The sequence below is a fragment of the Acipenser ruthenus genome, chromosome 25 (assembly GCF_902713425.1).
Source record: "Acipenser ruthenus chromosome 25, fAciRut3.2 maternal haplotype, whole genome shotgun sequence".
Lineage (NCBI taxonomy): Eukaryota > Metazoa > Chordata > Actinopteri > Acipenseriformes > Acipenseridae > Acipenser > Acipenser ruthenus.
Genome location: NC_081213.1, coordinates 1,463,718 through 1,489,838, shown reverse-complemented (window position 1 = coordinate 1,489,838; position 26,121 = coordinate 1,463,718). Strand labels below are relative to the sequence as shown.

General features: G+C 39.6%; 1 protein-coding gene across 7 annotated transcripts in view; it reads right to left on the bottom strand.

Annotated features, from left to right (window-relative positions):
* LOC117413828 (adhesion G protein-coupled receptor B2-like) overlaps positions 1-26,121 on the bottom strand; it is a 137,774-nt gene that overhangs the window by 94,242 nt on the left and 17,411 nt on the right. For all 7 annotated transcript variants that reach the window (XM_058999461.1, XM_058999459.1, XM_058999458.1 and 4 more), the window contains exon 2: positions 590-1,352. In XM_058999461.1, the coding sequence (XP_058855444.1) occupies positions 590-1,337 (748 nt within the window). In that variant the 5' untranslated portion in view covers positions 1,338-1,352. The remainder of the gene's footprint in view (positions 1-589; positions 1,353-26,121) is intronic.

The window sequence follows — 26,121 nt, the reverse complement described above, 5'->3', positions numbered from 1 at the left end:
CCACTCTACCAAAACAAAATGGTGGTGAACCCATTTGACCCTAGTTAACAGCTGACATGAGTAATAGCTCATCACGATTCTCTAACACACGCGTTCCTAAAAATACCAGGCTTAGGAGAATTGCACAGAGCTGTGTGGTTCTGCAGGGTTCAGATAAGCTACACAACTCTCTCTTCTTCCAAGAAGTTCTGGACCTAAATTGACCTAACCTCTCAACTTCTTTTAGAACCAAACACAAGCCCCACCCCTTCCTGTCCATCTTTCCTGCGCTGTACCCAATAGGCTGCTTCCTCAAACACTTTATAACCCCCTTCTGTTTTCTCTAGCCTGAATAAACCCAGAACACAATGAGGAGGAAATTAACCGCAGGCAATACAAGCAGTACAGAGTTCCCGAATGTTAGGTTTGTGATTTTGTTCCTACATTGATTGATCCATTTTAAAACTCAAAGCAGGCCTTTCAGGTCCTGCTGCTGAACCGCAATTGGGTCTAAAGTAGCAGAGTGTGCTTCATGTAAGATTTATGAAACTGTCTTGTTCTTTAAAAAAAACACCAACAAAACAGAATTCAGAAAGAAACGTTGCCTTACCTTGCCTGGCGTCTCTGGGGGCTATATCGTTAGCATTCGTAGAATGCAATTCGGTGACGCAGCAATCACTGCTGGGTGGGGGGAGTATCACATTGGAGACGGACTCATTTTGCCTGGTCGCCGACAGAGGCGGGGGTGGGGGGAGGACCTCTGGGCAGATACATCCCGTCTGGGTAATTCCACAGTGTTCACTCTTTCTGTTGGAGCGAAGGCACTCCTCAAACCAGCGGCACAGGATCCCGCATGTGAACTGGCTGGAGTTCTCATTGTTGATGAGCAGAACTTCCACGAGGTGGAACTCCAGAGTCTCCTCCGCTAGGAACGGCACGTCCTCTGGTTCTCTGGTCAAGCAGAGCTGCACGAAGTTCTTGTCGAACTGGAGGAAGGTGACGGGAGCCCTGGATTCGCACAGTTCCACTCCTTCGTAGTCGATGTAGTCCAGCTGGGTGCAGGTGTGGTTGGAGAGGTAGTGGTCCAGCGGCAACACCATAGGGGAGAAGTGGAGGCAAGCGTGCTCCTCCCAATTGAATTTGAAGTAGAGCGAGTACTTGGTGGGGTCTGGGTTCTCCAGGGTCCAGGAACAGCCCGCCGCGATCTTGGGGAAGACGTCCTTGAGCGAGAAGGAGCCGTACAGCACCCCCGCGACCACCGTGGAGCACACGTTGTCCTGACTCAGAAGCTCCAAGCCCGCAGCCAGCACAAGAAGGGATGACAGCACAGACAGAAAGAGGTGACCAGCAGTGATCATCCTATGTCATTTGTCCTGCAACAAATAACAGAACAAAAAAGTTTTAACCCTTTTTCAACTGTGTGACCCTGTAGTAGTAGTCCATTAGTGACAATCAAAAGGCTCAAATGTACCCACTTATAAGGTTCAAATGAATGAAGAAGCCGCCGCTGGTACTGTAATAAATGATAAGCACTGGCCATAAACCAGCAAGCAGAACATTTGAAAGGTTGAGGCAAAGTCTAACTTTAGTGGTCGTAATAGAGGGATCTTAAAGTTATGTACTGTGCTGTGGAATATTAGGCCCTTTCCATACAACTAAACCAAGGACAGACTGCTTTGATTGTTTTAATACAGTTTGGTATTCATTAAACTTGTCTGGATTAAAATAACTGCTTTATGAATATCAAACTTTTGGAAATTAATCAAAACAGATCATCTAACCCTCAAACTGGGCATACATATCCCGTATACAAGTTTCCCATAGGAAAAACAATGCAAAGTGGGTCAAAGCACAGTAAAAGCATGGTAAAACACAGGTAAGCACTGTACAGACCAGAGAGGAATGGTAAAGCACAGGTAAGCACTGAAAAGAGCAGAGAGGAATGGTAAAGTATAGGTAAGTGTATATTATGGCAAATGCCTGGTATAATCCTGGGAAATGCAGGGTAAAACTGCTAAATTACTGTGCGAATGTACCGTGGTAAACTTTTATAAGGGATTGTATCACGTCCAAAACACTATACACTGTAAAATGCAATGCATTTGCGGTTTGTTGTTGCTGACACCACAGAGTTTTGAAGGTCAGTCCATCTGGCAGAAGGACAGTTTCGAGGCATACCTGTATTTCAAACCCCAGCACTGTCTATTTGCTGAGTTCCCTGGGGGAATGCACGGAGAAGCCATTGCAGAAGCAGCTCAGCCTGCCAGCAGCTCTAGAGGATTGTGTTCCAGGGGTTTTAGGGAGCTTTGCAAACGCATTAGCATCACACTAGCAGCACACTAGCAGCACACAGTTACTTTCCCCAGGCCTCTCAGGAACAAAGTCCACAATGACACAGTAAAGTTCTGCTTTGGTGGTATGTGAAAGGTAACACCAATCTTCCATTTTTTTTAATAAGGATTTTTACGTTTTAGGAACATGTATGGCAACATCATAGATTGTAGGTTGTGTAGTTTCATTGCAATTGGATTCCAATTCTGTCAACCTCATTGTAATCCCAAGCCATGAATTTGAGATTATGAAGTCCATGTAAATGACACAGTAGTGTTTATTACACAAAACAGATTTTATGGTTTGACCTTCATCATTAAAATCTATATCATCCAATTCGGAGTTTCTTAGAAAGCACAATTAGAAACATAGGGTGTCCCATATGCCAGGCATCACAGGCAAAATTGTTATTATTGATTACAAATTTAGATCATTTTGTTGTGTGGTGCAGATAGTCAACAGCGTGTGGTGACCCGATTTACCAGAGACCATCTTAATAATAATAAATGATATGATATTAGAATAATATATGATATTACCTACATGCCTGACTTCTGGGACACCCTGTAAAAATGTAAGGCTGGGGATACGCAAGTCAAGATCAGCAAGCATGCACTGAGTTACAGTATAATCGGGGCACACCACACAATGCATTCAGCCATGATTGCCCATATCTTGTGTGGCTCTTGTACAAGAGGGCATGGCAAGTTGCTATCTTGTTAGAGAATGCAAAGACACTGCTCTCCTGATTGGAGACAGCAGATAACAATGGGTCAGGGCAAGGCGGATCATTATTTTTACACATTGATGGAAAGCAAGGTGTACAGGAAATAACAAGTTCCACCTTTAAGCATCTGTTTGCTCCTGGTACAACCGGCAAGCCCTGAGTCTGTGTACACAGCCTTGTGAATTTAACACTGATGCACAAGCAGGCCCTTCAGTTCACATTGACAGCCAGTCAGTCATTGACTGGCAATGCTAGTCTCAGCCAGTCAGCTGTAACTACAGAGAACCCCCAGTGAATACTGTCCTTTCTGATCCCATTTGAATGGTTTTGTTTTTTCTAAACTAGGGAATGTCTCATTTATATGCACTGTTCATCTCGTTTTGAATGAAGCCTGACATATTTTTTTTTTAATGCAATAGAGTTTCAATTTCCATAGTACTGCTCCAAATTCTGGACAACACACTGTGTTGCAATGACTTTGGAGAGGCAATGTAGATATCTAGATAGAGATCACATTTAAATAAATGAATGCATAAACAGACATACCCAAGAACTGGGGGAAACAATATGTTTTTGCTACTCTTTCAGCACAGTCACACTACACTGATAATGCAGTTCTCTTCACCTGGGCTAAATAGGTTGACCTTCCCCGGTTTGTTGCTGAGGAGAAGCAAACTCATCTATCACTCAGAACGATCGCTCGGAGCTCTGCTGGCAGACTGGATGCTGTTTGTGTGTTTGACTGCCTAATTGCCCGTTTCTAGAGCTGCCAAACTTCTCCAGCCCAATTTGCAGAGACTCGGGAGCAGGCAAAACAATCTCTTCAATTAATGTATCGACCCTCCCTTCAGTTTAAAAAAAAATACAACTGAAGCCAGAAATGAAAGAAAATAGTCTGTAATATATAAAACAGATCCGCAAGAAGTGCGGTGAATAATTTGGTACATCATTCCTATCAACAGATCCTAAGTGGTAATACTAGCAACGTTAACAAAGAGCATTTTGTATTGAAATCAGGGGAGGGTGTCAAAACTTTTGGGTACTACAATAGATACTCCAGTTGCTTCACTACACCGGTATGTATGCGTGTGGCTCTTTTTCACCTGCTTATTAATTAGACCAACAGGCTAATTAAGCACAAGGGCACTGAATAATATACAGGGAATGCCCGCTTTGTTAGGAACTACTATGAAATAAAGATGACATACTGTATGATGCACTAACAGTAGCTTATTGTAAATTTTCTTTTTTTTCTGAAAGTGAAGGACAATGGCACTGGATACAGCTAGGCACCATAATCGGGGGCCCTTTCTTTAGCAAGGACTATTCAACTGTGTGCTGGTTTTGTGATATAGAGTACCCTAATGAACACTGGGAGCTAGTTTGATATTTATGCCTGTTTCCACACCAGATCTCCCTCAGAGGTGAAGGGCAAGTTACTGAGCCCACGGCATCATCTGAATGCAGCATGTTATTATGGCAATAGCCCAGAGCATATCAGGTATATCCAAGCAGGAGAATGCATAATATCAAGCTAGCAAATGTCACAAGCTGCTTTTACAGCTGAGGCATCGTTAGGAACCTGGAAAGACCTTTTATTGAAACGCTGCAGGACCTGACAAAACTATTGTTAGCGTGGCAACAAAGGTCCTTGTTCCCCTTTAGCACATGCTGAATATTTATTAAGGCAACTTGTTTTTCTGTTATCACAGGCGTTATATAACACAGGCTCTTCTGTGAAGCAATAAAGCCAGCCCAAATCCCTCTGCAGTGGAGAAGTTGCATGTATTCATAAAGGGTGTCTTCATGAACAAGTGCCTGCGCTATACTGTTATGGTGCATATTCCACCACTTATTCTTCATGACTTTTCATAACAGCAAACAGATCGTTCATGCCAAATTAGACTGGTCTGCTATTTGGATTTTCCTTTTCTGGATACCTATAGCTATGGCCAGAATATCGGCATCACGTAGAATTTTAAGATTGAGACATAATTGGAATATGACCATAATTTAGATCTTTTATTTAACATTATGTAATCAAAGAAACTACAAAACAATCTACTGAAAGCTGTAATAGCAGTATGGTATTTCATGATAGATTTCGAAATGTCAGATGTTTCAATTGGTTGTCAGTTTTTCGTTAAGTATATGTTAACTACAAAGCGGTATGTTATGTTGCATTACAGACCCTGTATCTCTGTATTATTAAGTACAACAACAGCAATGACATCTTCTTAATCAAGGTATACTTTGGAAGCACTTGTACTCTTTTACAAATAAAGACGGATTGCAGATCTATGAGCGAGGTGAGGAGTCTGTGAGAGGATGGATAATTGCTAATGGATAACACAATCGTACAGCGAGTGTACAAGAGAGGACAAATACACATGGACAATGTTGGATCAGGCTGCAAACATGCTGAAGTTGAGCCTTATTCAAACTAGCAGTCTGTAATTAATGTGCCTCTATTTACTCTGCTGCCGCCGTTTAAAGTGAACCACATGCAATTCAATTTTGTTTTCCAACATCTACAGAATGAGAACTTGATGAGGCTTATACTGTGTGTTTAAAAGTTGCATGACAAAAGGTTGCTCCCGCATTGATCCTATAGCGACTGGGCAAAACAAAACTGTGTAAATGTGCCATTTGTAAGGATAATGTAATGGCTAACATGCATCCTTGTTGCAAGGCACTTTCAGTTGTGACAGGCAATACAGTAGCTCTGACAGCTTTGGATAACAGGCACCTGGTTGGAAGGTGCTTCCACGTGCCAGACTGTAATATAGACCTGGCTGCTGCAGACTTCTACACATTTTCTCTGAAGGAATTGATTAATGGTCACGTATGACTAATGGTCATGTATGAATTGACTTAAACGGTCATGCATGCCATCAGAAACACCTTGCTGAGCTGGCAGCCCATCGTGGCTCTACACCTTACTGTGTTGTGGAAGGTGTAATGTTCATCCAGTCACTGTAACTACAGGATGTGTAACAGCATACTGATTACACTTGGGTTCTTTTCAAGGCTCTAAGGCTTTGCTGATTTTAGATTGCAGTTTAAAACAGCCAAGGGAGTGCCAATAAAATATCTTATGTCTTCAAATAGTGGAGATACATTTTTAGCAGTAGGATTATGTACTGTATCCGCCAATATAATAATAATAATAATAATAATAATAATAATAATAATAATAATAATAATAATAATAATATTTACAAGATGATCCTGGTATCAATGCCAAATCAATTTTTTATAACTGGCAGAATAAATGTTGGATTGTTATCGTTGCAATATTTATTGGACACTTTACAAGGACATGTAAAAAATGTGGATCAATTTAATAATCAAAGAAACTTCCAAGTCCAGTTAAAAAGTGTTTCTGACACAGTGTCTAAAACACACTGCCAGATAGTATGATTGAGTGTTTAAAATTCTGGATAATTGAAACGGTGGAGCATGCGTCTCGGAATATCCCGCCTGCTTGTCAATCTCTGTGGTGACTTAATTCCACCTACACAAAGGTAATTCAATATGATTTATCGACTTATTCAGATTGTTCCACCCCTCAGTTAAAACGGCTCTCAACTGTGTTATTAGAGAGAGAAAAAAAACTCTAGAGAAAATCCATCCTTAATGAATCTCTTTTGGCAGATCATTATATATAGGCCAATTATACATACCCATGCAACAACTGACTTCTACAGCTAAAACAACATTTGGGGAACGCAATCAAACTGAACTGTCAACAAGACCTACATTTTGACAAAGTATACATTTTGTTGTTAAAAGAATTTGCTTAGGCAATAGAACCCTCATTAGAGGCCGCCTGGCAGTCAAGAAGGACCAATAATCAGGGTTTTATCGCCATTAAGAACTGGAAAAGTGTCTTTATTGTTTTCACAACCATTATATGTCTTCAACATGCAGGCTTATTTACCTTTTCAATGTTTTGCTTTCCTTTAAGCTTGACATTCTATCTGATTGTTCTGCGGTCATCTATTGGGTGGTAGTGCCTGCAGAGGAGCTTCTTGATTGGTGGATGAAAGTTCTGAGGCTTTTACTGATTAACAATGCACAGGAGAATAACCTATTAAATAATCTACTGCAGTAAACAGGCACAAAGGGATTGTATTTTCTATCCTTCTTTCTGCAGATTGCTCAGTGAGCAGAGCCTAAACCTTTCATCTTCAGAACAAAAGGGAAGAAGGATGCGAAATGAAGTTCTGCGAGAAATTAAATCAAGTGAGATTTAAAGAAACGTTTTATGAAATGTTTAAATGAGGTTTAAGTTCTGGGCACAGCAAGAACCAGAACCCCTCATTGAAATAACTCATCCGATTTCACTTCACTTATCCCCGCGGGCTGTTTTACTGCTTTATTGTTTTAAATGTATTTTATCACAGCGAAACAGCACTCATCCCAAAGAAAACCCTGGAGGGGATTTCCCTCCCTCCCAGTTTTCAAGCACAGCATCCCAGTGGTAAGTACTGTCAGCTATCACATGAAACAGACCCTAACTAGCACTGGGTATGCATGCAGTTTCAAAGCTGGCAGATGTTTGATTACAAGGTTCGTTACAGTCAATAAGATGGGAATGTGGCATACCTTTTTTCGGCAAGGAGTATGAATTGCTTTGAAGCGACAGTTCTCGTATAATTAATGTATTTGTTCCATTTTTCCCTGGTCTTTTTTATTAAAAACATACTTTTTTCAACTTGTACAGCGCTCTGGGATGCCATGGCGTGAAGGGCGCTATATAAAAGTACATTTGTATTGCTGCGGCCCACAGAGGGCAAGTAGTTTCGGCCAGCAGAGTTGAAAGGTCATTTCGTCACATGATTTGAATGGAATGAAGAAGTCCGCTCAGACCGAGAGTTAGAATTCTCCAGACAAGCTCACAGACAGGTGATTATTAAAATGACAAGAACTCAGTCAGGGAGCGAAAGGACACAGAACCACTGCGAATGATTGTAATCACCACAAAAGTAAGGGAAATGCAAAGCAATTGAAATGACATTAGAAGCTACTTCCTCTTTAATGATTTCCACCCTAAGAAACCTGCATGAAAGCCTGCTCTCCAGAAGGGCCAAATAAAATAAAATTGAACTGCATTATTTTGTGCGTCATAAAGAGAGAATTCCACGTCAATAGAAATGCAACAGGGAAATATGCAAATGAAAAGAAAAGATCAGTGCTGATCCACAAAACAAGCATTGCTGGCTTGCACAGTGTTATATTAAATCACGATTCATAAGTGTGCTGCGCTGCAAAGCAGACATTATTGATTGTCCAGAATTGTCCATAGTAAAAGCATAGCAATGTGTAATAAAGCACAGTGAAAGCATCAGTAACAGGTTTAGGCACATGCAACCCATGCAATTGCACACAGCCACATGGACTCGTAATCATGTAACACATGATTGAAGCTAAAAACGGTAAGACGCTTAAAAATTAACTCATTTCGACACACTGCAAACAAATAAATACGTTTCCAGCCAATGTATCATCCTTGCCTCTTGCTATGCTCCACTACATCTACAAGGGGAATTTGCTGGACCTGCATCCTAACCTCAGTATTGCCTTGTGTCTGCTTTTCACTGTGCCTGTCACTGTAGCATCAGGGGAGAGAAGCTTTTTCTTGCCTGAACATGAAATTAATCAAACACTACTTTCTACAATATCGCAGGAACATTTGACTGGACAAGGGCAGACATCGATCCTGCACCAGATTTCCAGAAAACCGGATTATTCAGGTAGAATTGCAGACTTAGCCACTGTGAAAGCGTAAAAGGTTAATTTCTAACTGTCACTGTGAGTGTGTTTTTTTTTGTGATTGCTGTAGTAACATGCAATACATAATAATGTCGTTGTTGCCCTGGAGGGGAAAAAAACGCAAAAATGCAGTGAAAAAAATACTGTGCTAAACTTTTATTAAGGTTTTACCAAGTATAGATTTAGCAAATCTGAATCCAGTTGAATTTTTGCATTTTTGCATTGGTCTATCAGGTCGTGTGCTCTGTTGTTTGCAGTGGCCTGTCTTCCTCCCACCTCTTATAGTGCTGAAGAAATGCTTTGATCCGTTGCCAAGTAACCTTTTTATATTCAGCAATATCCCGTTCTTAAAGTACAGTAAGAAGTTCAGATCTATTGAGCTGACATCGCAGTTCACTCCTTGGGAGCGTACGAAGCAAAACAAAGCAACTGTTCATTACTGCACGGCACTCAACTAGATTTAAAGCACTCAACTAGATTTAAAGGGCTTTAGAGGACTAATCCAAAAAGATACAACTAACCGTGGGATATTTGTAGGGTGCTTTATTTTTGTGCTGCACTGTAACAGGGCTAAATTCCTATCCTGGTCAAGAGAAACATGCATTTAATAGTCTTCACCTCAAACCCTGTAAATCATAAAATTGCAATAGACATACTCTTTGAGTATTAATGAAAACCACTGATACCTCATTACCCTGACAGATTCTAAAAACAAATTCCCTATCCCTAGGGTCTCCATTTGTTTTGAAATGTGCAAGCTCAGATTGACAGATGCCTGAAGGACTCTAATTCTATTCTGGTACACCATCAGCAGCCTGCAATGGAGCTGCGTCTCCTAATAACTCTGAACTCAAACAAAGTTTTTTTTACAACTGTTCCACAAATATCAGCTTCCTACATTTATTATCAACTCCAAGTCAATCATATCTTTGAAACAGAGTTCAAATTGTTCGAAGGCAATGTTTAGTATATTAGATTTATTTTAGACATTTTTTTTTATATTAATAATACATAGTTTAATAAACAAAGTGCCCCTTTAAAATCATCAAGGTAGCAGTGCCATAACTTCATTGAATCCTAGGTTATTGTAGATCTCCACCAAATAAGACAACATTTATTTATTAATTTTTTTAATTGATGTGTCGTTTTAGGAAACATATGGTGCCAGTATTTTATTCATTTATTTTTTATTCATAATGCCATGATGAAGGCATGTGCACGTTGCATTCGTAAACAGCATTTTCATCAATCAGCTGGCAATAACGACATGCTTCAGGGATCTATTAAAAACATAGCAGAGTACAGAAAATGAAAATAAAAACACCTTTATTTTCTTGTCTGCTGCCAAGGCAGGTGTTGCAGTAAAGCAATATAACAAATCTAGGTACTGTATACTCTAATGCATACAGAGAAGCATAGAGAGTATACCATTGAAAACACTTTGCATCAGATCTCTCTGGGGGGGTTCTATTTCAATTTCATAAAGACTGAAGTTTGGTCAGCTGACTTACATTTACTATGATCTCTATCCAGCATGGCCCCACAACATGGTACAATTTAACAAATAAACATACCGTGACTGTGCTGTATTCTGAATAATACAACAGCTGTACTGTTTGCCTTATATTGCTAAAATTGTGGAACTAAAGAAATGATTGAAGAATCGCTAAACTTACGTTTTACAGTGTTACACCTGCATTCTGGATCAGCCTTAAGCCACCTGCTGGGCAATAAACTCATTACGCCAGCATTCTGTATTAGCCCTAGTCAGATGCTAAACATTGTAACATTACTCTTGTTCTGCATATCCCGCCTCCTGGGCAATGCACACGTCACAGCTACAGTCCAACCAAGACCCAGGAGTTCAAACATTCCTTTTTCAAAGAAGCAGCAGGACTGCAAACAATTAATCTGAGATATCCACAGTTCAATAGACACTGCCCTACTTGTCATTACAGGTCACTGGAATCTATAAATGCCAACCTAGAAATAACTGTCCATTAACAGGTCAATATTTGTATGTCTTAATTATGAAAAAAAAACTTTACATACGAAATTGGAAAACACCATTGTGTAAATGTCACTGTCCCTGATATACACTCTGTAATTTATTTCAAAGATGCATCTCTCTAGAGCAAGCCAGTTTCAGTCCTGAGAGGCAAGACCGCACATCTGATGGACTTTGACAGAAGGGAGATAGTAGGCTTGGTTGACAGGTGCTTCCGTACCAAGGACAAGAACAGAATACAAAATGATGAGCTGTTCTGGAGAACAGACTTTATTCTTGATTAAATCATTGAGGAATGGTTACACAAACCCTCCATATTACGCATCGAGTCAGGGCTGTGCGAGGTGACTTTTTTCAATTTTCAATTTTTCAATTGTACATCAAATGAAAAAAAAAAAACAACTTTGTGATAGACAGATTTCCCTGGTTCTCTGTTCGTCTAGTCCCAGGACTAATGCATTGTGACATCTCCGAGAGGTTCTAGGGGTGCAACAATTTTAATAAATAATAAATACAGATTATGAAAACCACGCCGCCCTTGGGATGCTTTAATTGGAGAGTGCCATCAGTCTGATCTCAACCCTCATTCAACGGAAACGTCAAGCGAGATGAACTTGCAATGTCAGCTCAATGCCCCAGATCTCAATGTCACGGGTTTCCTGAAATCAGGACAGCAGAAGAGATGTAGAGAAGCAGTTAATTAAACTTTAATTTTTTTTAAAATTCTCTGTTTGAGAGCATGCTGTGATCACACTCCCCCGCTGCCTTTATCAAGGACAAGCAGACTTCCTATTCTGCATGCTTAGTATAATGGTACTGAGAAAATAAATCAATGCAAGTTAGTTCATTTGTATACACGTTTACAAGTGAAACAGATGAATAAAACAGAAAGAGCTTGAAAAATGAAATTCCCACACCTCACAAGAGATCTTAAAAGAACACACCTTTAAACCCCTTTGAAAACAATGCAGGCTGTGAAATGACTTCAGTGTTTGTAACAGCGATTACAGCTGCATACCAAAAAACAATGAAAAGGAAGCTGGAGAATCTAATTAGGTTATCATGTACTAGGATGCAATGGACAAAATCGGCTCATTTTGTAACATTAACGTGGAGTTTATTATAGAAAACGTGGCCCTATGGTATGATATTCTATAGTGGGTGTCAAAAGCACGAAGGTATACTTTAACACCCGAGTAGAAATCATCAAGTATTTTATTTAAGGGCTTTTTATCACAGGTATGTGTTTAATTTTCAAGCTGTAATTTGATTGGTTTTATTTTTATTATTGCATTTTGAAAAATAAATGGTTACATAATACTCTGGAGTAAAAAGTCTTGCAAATCGCACCCATTTGTATTCCGATGGCTGTTCTTTAGGGCTCGTAGTGCAATCTATTTGAAATCGACGATTACAGAGGTTGAAGGTGTTAACAGCGTTTTCCCTTCACGACGGACGCCGCGGGGGGAATATTTATAGCCAGCGTGTGCAAATTTAGAACTTGGTAGCTAAAGTTTTAGTGACTGCGACACTTCGATCCATGATTAATGCTGAAAAGATGTGTTCTTTCAAAGCCGCATTATTTTGCATGACTCACCCTGGCTGTCCTCCTTTATATATCACACATATAATCCCATTCCCATTCCCACTCCGATGAGGGAGCCCATTCCATTGTAATAGCAGAGATCAACAGCAATATTACAGTAAATATCAGCAGACAAAAGACATTCAGCCCCCAAAGGCCTTTCCTTTTCTTATTTGAAGAAGAATTGCCTCTTTTTTTCCTAACAGTATTTGAGATATTTGTGGCATAATTCGAAGCCCATTTGTAAAACATTACTCCCTGATCCCCTATACATTTCAGCACCGTGCCATTCAGCACAAGCGAGAGATCAAACTAATACCACTCAGTCACAGCCACCGAGCTTCCTAATCACAGAACACAAAGACTGCTTCAAGGAGACTGGTTTCCATGTTTATGTAATTCCTTCTTAGTACTGAGCTTGCTTGTGTTTTCCAGGTATCTTTTGACTAATGTCATTAGGGACCTTCTTGCAAACAAGAGCTATGCATTTCAACAAGATTTTCAAATAAATGTTTAAAGTCATCTGCTCTGAATACTGCATGGCACACAGCAGTGTTTCAATATTTAAATCAAGAGAAACCAAAAAAAAAAAAAAGCTTTGTAGAATGCTTCCTGACGGCTTTTGTTGGCCCTCGGTGTGAAATCTTAAAAACAAAAACAAAAAAGAAAAGGAAATAATTTTCTTTTTTTTCTTTAAAGCACAGATGGGTTCTCAAGTTTTCTTTAAAGCCATACTCTTTCAAATACAGGCAGGTGCCTTCTAGGATGGATTTGTGAACTGAAGCCCTTTTGAACAATCCTGACGGACGGGGCATAAAGATTCCTAAGAATAATTTGCACACCCTGGGTTTAAAAGGCACATTTTCTACTCTGGCTTTGATAAACATCTTTGCAGAGGTTAGATGGCACAGCTCTGGCCTCCCTTTATTGTTTAAATCTGCACAATCTGGCAGACTGCTGCAGAGGGGCCCTGGAGTCTATGGCAGGGAGGTCCAGGACTAAATTAAATAAAGGGAAGCTCAAGTTCTCCAAAGAGCCTGCTGGCTCTGTGCCTAAATGTAGCTTGGGCCACTGTCCCTCACCTTTCATGCAGTGCTAAATTAACAAGCACCACAATTGAAGGAAAGCCACTACAGATACAGTTCTCCGTGCTGTCACTGTGCACAGAACCAATGAGGGTCCTCCAGGAGAAGGAACAGTGTGCACTTCTGCCTCTGCAGGAACCAGGCTGCAAGGCCATTGATCATGTGCAGGATCATCTTGTCAACTATGCAAAGGCAATCACCCAAAACTGAACTGAACTTTCTTCCTGACAAACTGACGGGACCGCTTGAGTATTATCACACTACCCCTAGGATGATCTTAGAAGAGGGTTTTGCAGGACGAGGAAGACTTAGAAGAGTGTTTTGTAGGAAGATCTAAAGCATCAAAAATTCAAAAAAGGGATTGACAAGAGACGGAGGGGATTGCCTTAAAAGCAAGCTGGTCTTTATATGGAGCAGAATCTCTTACCCATGTGTTTGATCAGTCAGTCCAGAGATTTTTCAAAGATCAACGCACATCTGTAAAGCCAGGATACAATTTGCTTTGCTCAATCTAACTAACTATCTTCTGATCAAACAATACATCCCAATACACCGCAGACAGGATTGATTCTGGTAAGGAGACTATTATTTTTTTTGTTTCTTCTTCTTCTTAGACTCTCAAGGTCTATTCCTCGCCACACTCAAAGTGAGAAACCTTGCTTGCACTTTTTGATTTCCGAAGCTTGAAGTAAGGATCTGCAAGCTCACTGCAGCGGTAAAGGGGTAAATAACAGCATCCCATCCTCTTTGGAGTTTAAGCCAAGGAAGCAGCTCCCCTTTCTGTAGTTTTGCATTTTCCTATCTGCTCTTTTGTATCGTTTTGAATGGATCTACCTTGCCAACAGTATGACTGCAAGCTTTTTTTTTTTTAAAAAAAAAAAGATTTTTATATCCCTGTCCTCCAACTGCATGTACAAAGAAACGTTCACAATTTTCCTAGTTTTTGTTCACCTAGCGTTTCAGTTTGAGGTCACTGTCAACGCAGATCAGGATCAGACAGTTTGTACAGGTTGGTATCCACCCTCTACAAAACAATGATTGTATTTACAGAGGTTGGTAAATGCGGGTAAATCTATTGCGTGTTTGCCCACCACAGGTAGCCAGTAAGGACTGATGTGATGCAGGGTTTATGATTTTATGATTTATTTATACAAAAGGTTCAATAACCACCACGATCCATACTGAATGTATAATAAACAAACTGCAGGTCCACTGTGAAGCTGGGATGATATTGAATACAATGGGGACCAGGTTGGGTTTTTAAAGAAATTGAAAGAGAAGCCTAGAGTCCTCATTCATTATGCATTGTAACACTTCTGTAGATAAAAAGACTGACAGTTAAGCTTGAGAGATATCTCACGGCAATGCAAAGGTCATTGAAATGACCGTGCACAAAGAAAGCGAAGAAGGGAGAGAAGAATCTTTAAAAATGCATGTCTTCATGGGCTAAAGAATGGGATCTTTTTTTATACAAATTGTATTTTAATATACGCTTAACTAGAAGACAAAATGATCCAACATTTATTTTTATTATAATTTTTTTTATTTTCCTTTACATTTTATTACTTTTTTGTGTGTCCTAGTTAGCTCTCTTGGGCTTCCTTTTAAATGGAAATCAGTACTTCTCTCTCTTTTGTTTTCAACGGATCATCAAGCAGAAGCACTTGCATTACAGTAGTCGATTCTCGATGAAACAAAGGCGTGCGTTAGCCTCTCAGCATCAGATACAGAAATAATAGATCTAGGTTTAGCTATATTTCTCAAATGATGAAAAGATGCTTTAGTACTTTTCCTAATATGGGACTCAAATGATAGAACAGGATAAAAAATGACCCCCAAATTTCTTGCTTCAAGTTTTAGTTCTGAGGAAAGGCTGCTAAGATCTATTTTGATATGAATCAACATTTTTTAATTGGTGCTGTGAACCCACAGCATGACCTCCGTTTTATCAGAATTCAACATCAGAAAATTCTGTGGCATCCAACACTTCATGTCCACAAAGCAAGCAACTAATCTGACTTCATCTAAGCAAGTTTTTTTTTTGGTACATGTTTCTTCTCAATTTGAAATGTCACCTCACTGCTGCAAACCACTAACGGATCAGGAAGACTGAAGATCATCAGGCAACCTGCTTTCAATCCAATCATTTCTTTACTTGTTATCAAACCGATGAAACAAATGTTCTCAAGCTACAGAGCCTAGGAAAACGACAGGGCCTTGTGAACTATCTCCAGTCCATTAACAGAGCGAGAGCGTGAACGCCAATTATTATTATTATTATTATTATTATTATTATTATTATTATTATTATTATTATTATTATTATTAGTCTATTTAGCAGACGCCTTAATCCAAGGCGACTTACAGAGACAGCACTTTTTTTTGGGCCACCATACAAGAGCTTGGATCCAAACCCAGTTTGAAAGTTCCTGAGCCAATTCTCATCTAACCCTGAATATCATCCATCACACTGGGCATTGAGAGCACATTGGTCCATCTCTGCTCAAAAAATGTGAACAGTGTTTTTTTTTAAATTTATTTATGTATGTAGTTATTTATTTATTTTACTGGCTGGCTTTGGAAAACTATTTCAAATGTAGATACATCAACATTTAGAACAATAACAACACCAAAGTAAACAGAACGATCTGTTAAACTGTAATGAAAAAACAGCAGCTGAAGCCGACTTGAAAGATGCAGCAAGCTGTCCTCGCTAGGAGAGCAGCAATAAGATCAATATCCATCAGACAGGCCGGCTCTCCCGGAAAGTGTTTGATAAGTTGATGGAGGAACGCAAACTTGGTTGCACATGTAGGTCACAGTGACAAGAGCCTTCTCTGTACAGCAGCAATACTAAGTAACCAAGGACTTCAAACACACTTTGAGACTGGTTGCTATGGGGTTGGGGAGGTTGCCTGAGGGGAGAACTTGCTTGCATTTCAAAGGCCGTTTTCGTAACTTTCATTGGCTTTAGTATGGATTTCACACACATACAATTTGATAAAGCAGTTTTTTTATGCCTCCAAAGCCTGTAATTTGAAACAGAGGTGAGTTTTGAAGCATTCCCTGCCCATGCACTTATACATCATTTGCATGGTAATTTAGATTTTACCATGCTTACACACTATACAATACTTGTCCTTTTTTTTTTTTTAAACATGCTTTATCATAGTTTCCAATGATTCACCATTAATTATGTTTTACCACAATACAGACACGGCTGTGCTCGAGGGAAGGCTGTTTCTAACTAGTGGTCACACCCACTGTACTGGGCAGGGAAGGCTTTTTCTTCAGTACAGAGCAGAGAAAGACTCGGAAGCACACTCTGCAGTCTTTACAAAGTCTGACTAGCATGTTCTCCTGTTTAATTTTGTTCTCATCGCATTGAGACACTAAGAAATGCTAGCCAAGCATTTCCTAAATGTGGGACAGCAAGAAAAGCAGGTTGCCCCTTAAGGACCAATGCAAAACTTCATTCACTCAAAATAACACAAGATTCAGCACGGTTGCACCACAACACATTCAATTCACTTCCAATCTTTACTGAAGGCATTTAGTTGAACCAGTGATATATGGTGTGCCAGGCTCCCCAAGCAGAATTGAGCCTCTAGCAATTTTGCAAGGGCTTCAGTATAGTTCTCAATTACTGTGAGAGCATGTGATTAATGGTTGCACCCAACTACTCCACGTATCCTAACCCACAGCTCAGTGATCTTTATATCCTATCACCGCTGGGTGGCTGAAATAACATGCCTTAACCCTGAGTAACTGAGTTATAACAGTGTCTGTTCCTATTGCTGGTTGTTTGTTGTGCAAAACAACATGTTTTATCAATTACTTTGGTGAAGTGGATTAACAGGCCTCCCAAGCGATGTACATTAAACAGAAATGATGTTCTAGTCTCAAAACGTTTGTGAATGCCGGTTCAAATGCAGTATTTCAGACAAGTACTGTCTGGAGGCTACTAAACTGCATTATTTGACCAATGTCAAATACCTAGCATGGAAAGGCTTGTGTATTATCTAGCTCCATGAACAGCTGCCTTATGTTCCTCGCTATTTAGCTATTTTTAATTCTATAATTTATGTTTCTCCCCTCTGTTTGTCATCACATTAAATCTGCACTGCATATGAGAAGCAGTGGACGGTAAACACTGAACAGTATTCTGCTATAACAAGCAATGGAAAAAAAGATGCCACTCCATATCATACCAAAATCCAATTATTAGAATTGTTCACGTCTGAGTCGAGTGTGTTCATGTGTTGATGTAATTTTACACGGCTATTTATAACTGCAATCTTTTAAAATGCCAATCTTATACTGTTGTACTGCTTGGATATTTTATAGCCTGCCATATGGGAAGCTTGACCTATAAGTCAATACGTGCATGCATGCATGAACACAAGCTACTTATGACTTGAAACTATTTATGGTTTACATACTAATTGAAGTACATATTCTTTTTTCTGGAGGAAAGTAAATCTTTCACTTTTTATCCACATGCATTTGCTTCTGGTCTGCGCTATTCTGTTGCCATCTGCTTATGCTTCTGCTAGACTTTCTTCGGGGTAATGCGATCAGCGGTATTATAATGGTATTTCAAATCAATTTTTATTTCTTTTTAGGCTTTACAGCCGACTGAGAGTTGTTCAAGGAAGCCTATCTATGTGGTGGACAATGAGCTGATATTTTACACACACACACACACGCACAGCACACACGCACAGCACACAGCCTCTTATTGCCAGATAACAGTGAAGAAGTTTATGAAAGCCCTGTGCAGGAGTTCCACAAAATCCTGCTGATGTTAGGATGCACAACTGGAATCTTCTAATCCTTTTCGCCAAATCCCCTTCTATCTGAACAGACCCCAAGCAGAGCGCCTCAGCAATTCAATTTGCCTCCTGCAGCTTTAACATTTAAAAAAGGCTTTACGTTGCTTTGGGTTTTATTATTTGTTTATTTAGCAGATGCCTTTATCCAAGGCGACTTACAGAGACTAGGGTGTGTGAACTATGCATCAGCTGCAGAGTCACTGACAACTACGTCTCACCCGAAGGACGGAACACAAGGAGGTTAGGTGACTTGCTCAAGGTCACCTTCTGGTTACAAGCCCTTTTCTTTAACCACTGGACCGATTTACAGAAAGTGAACTATGAACATTTACAGGAGCACAAGGAGGTTAAGTGACTTGCTCAGGGTCACACTGTGAGTCAGTGGCTGAAGTGGGATTTAAACCGGGGACCTCCTGGTTACAAACCCTTTTTTCTTTAACCACTGGACCACACTGCCTCCTAAGATTTACTCAAATGCAAGGTAACCTCATAGGAGGACAGCAGATAGTAAATCTTTCAGCCAGTATAGACTCTTTGCCCATGCATGCCTATCTTTTTTGATGTAATTTAGAGTTCACTGCAAAGGCCTTGCATTGGCATCCCATGTGAAGTCATCATGCAGGAAAGGAAACAGTGTCCGGCATAATGATCTCATATGAAGGACCCGATTTATTTATTTTCTTACAATGTAAATAGTAATAATAAATAAAAGTCGTAAAACACAACACTGTTTTCCCCGTGGTTCATGAAAATTAATGCATGAAAGGGTTAGGCTTGTCCCTCTGGGGAATTGACATGGAACATGCTGAACATGCCCAGTGCAAACAGGATTATTTAATACTGTCTATGCTGCATGTACATTAATACCGAACATTCATTACGCAATGGCCAGTTGCACACAGCGGGTTTTCAGCGACACAAAAAACAGAAGCTGGTTTCATTTCTCAGGGCCTGAATCTCACTTCTTCCACATGCGACAGCCATCTCGTCCACAAGAAAAGCAAGCTAGCAGCAAATCATCAGTTAAAAAATAAATCCTTTGACAAGAAGTGTCTTTTTAGACCACCATTCAGTGCTTATCCACATCAGATCGTGTCTATAGACCACTTATGTGGTTCTAGTTCTACTGAGGAAACAAAGTACATCTTTGAGCTGAGATTTGAAGATTTCAATGGATGTACACAAAAGTGTCTTTGTCCACAGTACTTCAATTTCCAGCTCAAGGTATACCTTAGGTTTTGTGCTTTACCTAGAAGGGTGCGTTCTGAATGGTTTCTGTAAAGGGCATAGAGTCAACTACATGTCTGATCTGAGCTACTTGAATAACTTACCAGTGTGTATTGGTTCATACCATTGTGATCGCGTTGTCAGCTTATGAAAACTGTACTACTTTGGTAACTTTTGACCAAGCCATTGTGCTATATTTGCCCTTAGTACAGAATCGTATGGCATTGCCACTGAAGATTATTTGGTAATTGGAGAATGGCCACACCTGTGATTGCAAGCAGGGATAGATCTAACCCCATCCTGGCCAACCTTACATTCCCACACACAAACCATTTACAGCAGACTTTTGCCCTGCCACAATAATAATGACCAAAAAAGGCCACACAGACTCTCTTTCCTTTGTTAAAAAATATCAGCATCAGACAAACCAAAAAATGAGCCAATCTGCAGAATTCTGTAGTGCTTGATTAATTAAATCACCTCTCAAAAGCCTTTTGCCGGCAACAACAACTGAGAAGTGAGAGTTAAATGCATGATCTCAGAGACACGCACTACTGTGTCCTTGATAAATGTATTCAATCAGCAATTTAAACCCAGATGCAAAGTAGTTTTATGCACTTAACTGAACTGTAAGTTTAAAATGAGATTTTTGCCATTTGGGTCACGAGATTTTAAAAGCACTTAAAAGTTTCATGCTAAGCCATGCCCACATGGTTTCCACTGTACTCTACTATACAAAAACAGTGTTATAGTTTTACATTACATTAATAGCATTGCAATTGCACAACATTGTTATACAGCTGCCGCAAAGCAATGCTTACAACTTGAAAATGACCAACTCTATTGGCAATAATATTTTTACTATCTGCAGACAGAAAGAGAATTGCCCCCACTTTTCTGTATTGGGGCAACCTGTGTTGAAATCTTTGGAAATCTATAAAGAGTATCTCGTGTTCTATAGTAGTGTTCTATAGTAGTGTTCTATAGTGTGAAGGTCCTCAGGTGTTAGTGAGGGGCCAATCATATTTGAACACCCCTGGTGTAAGACTTGAATTGTACTTGCTGTGGATTTTACAGTCAGCATTGCAGATTCAATCTGTTTTTGTTTTTTTTCACCATCACACATTAAGCATTAACAAGGAATATGCTTGCGGCAAGCGCAGAAACAATACTCAAATGTGTTGCCTAGATGTCCAAATCATGTAGCCGAATAAAAAGAGGTTGAATTAGCCCAAGGGTATACCAGGAGCACTGTCTGCGTGTGTGTATCATAAAATTACTATTGGTATTTTTTTTTATAAATGTTTTCAATTTCTTGTTTCAAGAAGTTTTTTTTTTCTTCTTCCCTATTTTAAAATTAGATCTGTACTGACAAACCGCACGCTCCTTTACTGGAAATAATTTCTACACTGAAACATATTCTGCTTTAATGAGTTTTATTACAGATTTATTGCAGATTGATATCGCTGGTAGAAAATGAATACATTATTCAGCGGATCTGTGTGTGTGACAACAGACAGGGTGCAGAGCTGACGGCGCTTCAAGGCATATGAAGCTGTCGACGCCTGTTAATGTTACATTCTCTTGCATATAGGAGTTTTAAATTATCATAATGCTTTATTAAATAATTAAACTGTGCTATGAATGCTTTCCACTTATCACTGTGCTGTTACTTCAGAACAAACCCAGTGCACGCAGACAGAAAGCACACATAATCACATAATAATACACCTTGTATTTGTATAAAAATGAGAATTTATCAGATTGTAGCCAAATGCAAACAAAGAAAGGTTGGGTTGGAGGTTGAGGAGTGTATGATAAAAGTTTGGTGAAGATTGTTGCAAAATCAAGACAGTTCTCGTGTTCGCCGTGTAGAGTGTGAAAGACAGACAGACAGAGAGGCATGGATGGACAGAAATGAGAATGCCTCAGAATGGTCCCTGCTTATTTGGAATGAGGACCCTAACCACCATATAAAATAAATACATTGGCAAATACTCAAAATGACAAAAAGCACACCAAAAAAAAAAAAAAAAGTCCACGATGGTGCACTGACACTAGACAAACTTCAATAGAATTTGTTGTTGTATTTTCGTTGGCTGTACGAGGGTGTTATTGGATTATTTTTCAAGTGATGTCCTGATGTACCAGTGTCTGCGAATGCAATATCTTCCCTGGGGGCTGGCTCAAATCCCATCTGCCCTTGGAGTGCAGTTACACCTGCCAGTCCTTCAGGAATTAAAAATATCCTGAGAACTCAATAGTAAGCCCCTCTCAGCCAATCCCAACGTCCAATTCATCAACAACCTCTGGCAATCTTCATGAAGAAACAACATTCCAGGACTTTTCAAAGAAGGATTGGCTGTGCAATCAAGCCAAAGTGAAGAAACACAAACATTCCTAGCAAAACTGAAGGACTATACAAAAGCTGCATTCTGCTGAGTTTAGGTTGGTCATAATCACAATGATGGAAGCGATGCTTTATTTTTCCTATGGACTCTCTCCACATAACCACAACCTTGGGAGGGGGGTCAGGGGGTGGTGTTACCCCCCCCCCCCCCAGGCAGTTTATCTGCACTTGTGTCTGAAGTTTGTTGTTGATCGTTAGCGCAAACACAGCACAACATGGCCTGTAGCATACACTGATGAAAAATAAGATTCTTTTTTTTTTAGCCGAGGGCAATTTAGATAGCTTCCTAGGAATTACAGTGGTTAATCAATGGGCTTCTTTTTATCCATTTAATAAAATAGTCAATTTATTCTCTATTTGAGAGCACTCAGAAAAAAACACTTGGCCAGGGTTCGTCTGTGTTTTATTTTGCAGTCCTGATCAGATTACTGTTCTTTTTTTTTTTTAAATAATAAAAAATAAGCTTTGCGAAAGGCTAAAAGGTACTTGCTCACAGTAGTGGGATTCAGTATGAAGTGTCTGAGCTGAATATCATATTGTCTCAGTATCTATTTCGGTTATCACTTTGTTAAATAAAGTCTAGTGTTGAAATAAGTATAATGACTTGTCCAGGATCTGTATTGCCTATCCCCCAATCTCCAATAACAGAAACTAAGTACTGTGATTATAGAGGAGATTAAAGGTGTTTCCCTTGTGATCATAACACTGGCTCTTATACAAGTTTAAAAAGCATCTAGAAATGTAGCACAGCCTAGTAAAAGTACGGTGAACCACAGAACAATTACCGAAGTGACACATAACACTCCAAATGTCACCGATGGTATCTATTCATAGCCAGTGGGCAGCTGTGTCCAGTGCTTTGGGAGATCAGTTTGTTGTAACAATCTAAATGTGTGCAAGTTTGATCCCCCCACCATCATGAGAGTTTTTCCAATCATTCACAAGTTATTTTCATAAAAAAAACAAAAACTTCAGAAAATCCAAAAACCGCACATGCTCTGCAAATCAGGGCACCTAAATATACCACTCAAGTCATTCCATACTTCCGTGGAACAATCAGTGCTTGTCTGTTCTTTCAAAATCAACAGTGTGTGTTTGAAGAGCAGACGATTATCTATTCAGGGGCACCAAGATATTTAGTAAGCAAGCAACACAAACCAGAAAAGACTTGTAATTGCTGCAGGCTTACAGAGAGAGAGAGAGAGAGAGAGAAAAAAAATCCTTAGTTTGGTCCAAAGGACGGCACCTTTTCACAGCACAACACACTTCATGCAGAGACTTTTGGCTGATACAGTATGTTTTGGGTTGTCCAAGGGCTCGACTCAAACAGTCAACCTAGTGAATGACATGTTGTTCTCAGAGGGTCGTCCCGAATAAATATTTAAATTGAACGCATCAATAAAACAGAGACCATCTGGCTAAATGTGTGCTTCCTACTGATCCATCAACAACCCAATAAAGACAGATGCATTTAACCAGCACACTGTCAGTGTGTGCGCCAATGGACTTCACTCTCTAACAAAGCATGTCAAATGTATAGATACGCGCGTAAGGACACGGATATAACATTGCACATGCCAGGGTCAAGGAAAAATAGATTACAATGCTGGATGCATTACGTTAAATATTGAAGGATAGTTGCAGACCTTGATTAGCAATGTATTCCAAGGAAAATACTTTTGGGTTGGGGGGGTCTGTGAAGATTATAGTGGGGTCTGTGGACCCTGTAGCCCCCTCTCTATAGAAAGCTCTCAGAACTATCGCCTCTTTCTTCATTTCAGAAAGCATGGTGCTCAATAAAAGACCAAGGTCCTCTATCTACATAATAAACAGCAGCACGAGAATGAAGCAAGATAAGTTGCATTCATGTAAATGTTGACAAAGAGCTTGTGACTGTTCAGGGAAATTGGAAGCAGGCCATCCAATGCATAACAAACCATCACGGCTCTGAACCTCTTGCTACATTTCTATGACTTGTTAAACTGCCTGCCGTTTCAAGCTTGAAAAGGAATAAAAAAAAAAATCAAAATCAAAAGGAGTCTTCACAAAACAAAAACTGGACATGATCCACGAAAGACATTACGGGCCCGATTTATCAAGCTTTAAAGAAAAACAGTTTTAAACCTTTTTAAAGCAAAATTTTACCTAGACAGTAAATACACTGCGGTCCTGTTCATTTATCACAAAGCTGGTCTGACACTCACAATGTTAATGTAAGGATTGCTATGTGCCTCAGAGAGTTATACTCAATCTGTTTTTTTCCACTGGATCAAAATGAGCGCAGTAAATTATGCTAAATACATCACAACATCGATAATTAATTTCCTGCTGGATTTCCATATTGTGTAAATCTAGACAGTTCTACTTTTATAATAAATCATATCTGCTTTTTCTTGTACCAGTTTATCATGCTTTCACTGAAGCACAGTTTCTGTTTTCTTTTATATAGAAATGGGAATGCTGTTTAAGCATTTATGATCTGTCAAAGGTCTGTTCTTTGGCTTTGAACTAGGAACAGGTTCTGTTCCATCTGATAGGAAAAATTAACAACGCTTAGCTTATTTGATGGGCAGTGAATACAGAAACCACTCTTATCTTGCAAATTCACCTTGTGCTGATTCTGCCATCTAGTGTGAGCCAGGGGCAGTGCATTTGGCAATAACAAAGTGAAACTGCTGTCAAAGGGTTAGATGCAGGTGAATCACACAGCTATGAAAAAGCTACTGGGAAATGACAACTGTGCTCTTCACTTTTCTTCGACACATTTGTGTTGAAGATTCTACTGGTGCTTACACTTACAGGCAGTTAAATGGAGCTCTTATCTGGTCTGGAAACCCTGCTAATGCATGTCTGAATGTCCTTGCACAGACAGACAGTCATCATGTCAGCTAATGTACTGTTTATTACAAGCTACATTTCTTTGACCATGTCTTCAGCTGTGAGGGCAAGGATGCACGCTTTCTCCCTTCCCTTTTAATGCATCTGGCGGCTTGCTGCAATGAATTCTCCTGAAACAGCGTCTGGAACAACAATCACCGACATGATTCTCTGGATGTACTAAAAGCCACAAGCTCCCTCAGAATGTGTTTTATTATTATTAATATAAAATATTGCAGCACGATAAACAAGCACCAATACTGTCCAGTGTATTCATTCATCCATTGTGTTACCGTTGGCATTTAAGCATAAAAAATGTTCTCAAAGTGCATACCCTTGTGCTACCATTTCTACTTGGTATAGAACTGTGGCATTTCCATTGAAGAATATTTTGTTAGAGGAGACCTGTGACAGCAATTGAATAAACATTAAGCTATTTTCCTGCATTTTACAGGCCAGCTAATGGAATAACATCCCATCAAAGACCTAATCCATTCCTCAACAAATAGCTGTAGGCACCCTCAAAAAAGCTCTACCGTTGCGTCTTGGCAGTATTGCCTGCAGTATGTACAATTGATTTTTTTTTTCTCTGGTCTAATCTTCACATTTAAATCCGTTTATATCTGCTCAGCTTTGGTCTGTTTAAAATAACTAAGCGTTTGGCTTAAACAATCACATTGAAAATCAATGCTTTAAAATGCCAAGCCAAAGTTTCAATGTCATGCTGACATCTTCTTCGGTAACTGTTAAAACAGCTCCTTTACTTGGGGCCACCTGAAAGGTTAAAATGTAGACTATGGCACCCATAAAATAATAGAAACAATATTCTAGTGTGCCACTTACTGTATAAATCTGTAACAGTCCAGAAACTGGGCATGGACTCGTGACCCTGCACAAGCATGTGTTGTGTGCAGTGTAAATACATTTAGGTATTAAGTCCCTTCTTACAAGGCAGTCCTCAATAATTTAGCTGGCACAGCCCATCCTGAAGGGGTATTAGTGCCATTAGGAACCCATTTTTCCACTTGATTGCTTGTTGTGTTTAAAATAAGCCTCATTAGGGTTCCTGGATCCTGGGATTGGTATGCACCACGTGGGCAGGACATTCAAGTCTAAACTCAGAATTGGCTGAGATGATCAAAGTCTAGAACTAAAAGGGTTACATTTCTTTTGGGGCTGTACAAGCAACAGGATCTCAATGTATCACTGTTTTTGAAACAAATTAAAAGAATACCTCGAAGGTTGACCGTTTTAACAATATCAGACCCGTTGTGCGGTA